Here is a 2523-nt window from a genome sequence, read left to right as displayed (position 1 = left end):
TCTACGGAAAGGCTGTGTTTTGCTTAATTAAGGTAAAGGGTAAGATGCATCAGCACTTGGAGAGTGATAAAGAGGAGAGATATAGCACCAGCCAATGAGCTACTAACAGCTATAGTATGTAACAGTGTGTGTTTGAAAAATGACAGTAAGGAGCTGGTTGGTTGGTTGTTTTTCTCTCCCATTTGTGTCACTCTCCAAGTGATGATGCATCTCACCCTAAATTTCCGAACTCAAACATTTCTAATTTTGGTCTTCTAAATTGGGTTTTAATAGCTATTTTACTCTTTATTAAGCCAGCTTTCCCCACCTTTGCTTTGTACATTTTTCTATGATTTGATATTTGAATTATATTCTAGTTTTTACCTCTAGGAAATTATATCTTACTAATTCATCTCTCACAGAGGCTGGTGGAAAGTTAGTCAGTCAATACCTTCTTAGATTGATTGACATACCTAGAGTTGGATCTCTGAAGAACACTGCAAAGGACTTGGCTTGCTTCAAAGGGAAAAACTCAATGTTTGTGGAGGCATTATAAGACAGTCCCAATGGACATTTATCATATCCTACATGTCGGTGTATTTATTTTTAAGATTGACCATATGTTATGTATGTTATAATGTTATTATATGTTGCTACATCTGACAGGGGATTTCTGGAAATGTTTTTATCTGACCATAGAATTTTTTAATTAAGTGATCTGTAAAAACGCAGACACATATTGTCTATAATGCCCTTCTGGTATAGGAGCAAATGTTTATTTATCTGAAATAGTGACATCTGATGTACTTTAGGTTACAAAAACCACACCACGTTCTTGGCCAATAATAGTAATGTGATGTGCTGAATAGCCTTTCAGGATTTGTTCGCATACAATGCATAAGAACAATATCACTTCTGTCTTTCTCCTGGGATTTCCCAATCTTCACAGCCTTAACATTCTATTGTTCTTGTTCCTGCTCCTCCTTTACTGTGTCACTATATGTGGTAATAGTATCATCATTGTATTAGTTTCAATGAGCAAAAACCTTCACTCTCCAATGTATTTCTTCATCACACAAGTATCTTTTGTGGACATTCTGATGACCATGGACATTGTTCCTAACTTACTTCACATTGTCCTGCATGATGGTGGCTCCATGTCTCTTGCTGCCTGTTTATCACAGATGTCTGTGGGTGCTAATACAGAGTCATCGCAATGTCTCATCCTAACGGTGATGTCTTATGACCGATATATGGCTATCTGTAACCCACTGCGTTATAATGCTATAATCAACAAAACATTTTGTGTTAAATCTGTTATTGCATCATGGTTAGTAACTATTTTGTTGATGTTAAATATTGAAATAGATATATACAAAAGTGACTTCTGTGGACCAAATATTATTGACCATTTTTTCTGTGATTTTGCTCCTGTTTTAAAGCTTTCTTGTTCAGATATGTCACTTATTCAAATCCAGGTAGCTGTATTGTCTGTTATTGCTATCATCTGCCCATTCACAATGATCATTGTATCTTATGTGTACATTATCACAACCATTCTAAGCATCCGCTCTATCAGCGGGAGACAGAAAGCCTTCTCCACCTGCAGCTCCCACCTGACTGTTGTGTGTATATTTTATGGGACTCTCCTTTCTGTATATCTGGTTCCAGCCAAGGAGCAAATATCTGCTACCAGCAAGGTATTATCACTGCTTTATACTGTTGTGACACCATTAGTTAACCCATTCATATACAGCCTGAGGAATAAGGACTTCAAGGAAGCTTTTGAAAAATGTACACGTACAATAATTTGACTTACAGTAATTTAATAGAAAATGCAGTAAATAAAACTTTCTTGGTGTTAATAGACATAACATTAATTTGAAAATATTGCATATGTTTTGATGATATTCACATGTAAACATAAAGGAGTTTTTTCAACTAACCACCATGAGTCCATGCAAGTAAGAGCGGCTATCTGTCACACTTATAGTAGCTCCAGAGTGAGTAATGGGAGAGATCAGACTACATGGGGGGCAAGAGGAGGCACCATTTCTGGAATTTCTACACCATTGCAATGGCAGTTTGCCTCTTCCTCTTAGCTTACTGAATTGACCCCCTTTATATACTGTAAAATTAATATATGTGCTTGGTGTGTAAACTGTCATAAATAATGTTCAGTATCATTTTGAGATCTAGACTGTGGGGTGTGTACACATTCAAGTAACACAACAGAATATAAATTAAACATTTTAAGTGAATCAATGGTTCCAAACCTCCTTCAGCTGTCCATGGACACACAGGTCTTGTAGAGTTTAAACTTGGAGAATATGGAATTATTAGAATTCCACATGGGATATGGGACATTTCTAAGAACATCACAACTATTACATTTATCTGAAGGGCAATAAGTCTTTTATTATAAATCACACAACACATTATACAATCCTTTTCAATGGATGCTTTTATTTTTGTAACCATGCAATGATATTGAAGACGACAATTGTATATGGTCAACATTATCTAATGCAAATCATTAATCAC

The 2523-nt window shown here is 35.8% G+C and overlaps 1 protein-coding gene across 1 annotated transcript; it reads left to right on the top strand.

The window, feature by feature from the left end:
- The first annotated feature begins 872 nt into the window (after positions 1-872).
- On the top strand, positions 873-1793 carry LOC134934030 (olfactory receptor 11L1-like). The gene has a single exon (XM_063929550.1). The coding sequence runs from the start codon at positions 873-875 to the stop codon at positions 1791-1793; it is 921 nt and encodes a 306-aa protein (XP_063785620.1).
- The last annotated feature ends 730 nt before the right edge of the window (positions 1794-2523 follow it).

Source organism: Pseudophryne corroboree, chromosome 6, assembly GCF_028390025.1.
Source record: "Pseudophryne corroboree isolate aPseCor3 chromosome 6, aPseCor3.hap2, whole genome shotgun sequence".
In the NCBI taxonomy this organism is placed as follows: Eukaryota; Metazoa; Chordata; class Amphibia; order Anura; family Myobatrachidae; genus Pseudophryne; species Pseudophryne corroboree.
This window is presented reverse-complemented; position numbering and strand designations above follow the sequence as displayed.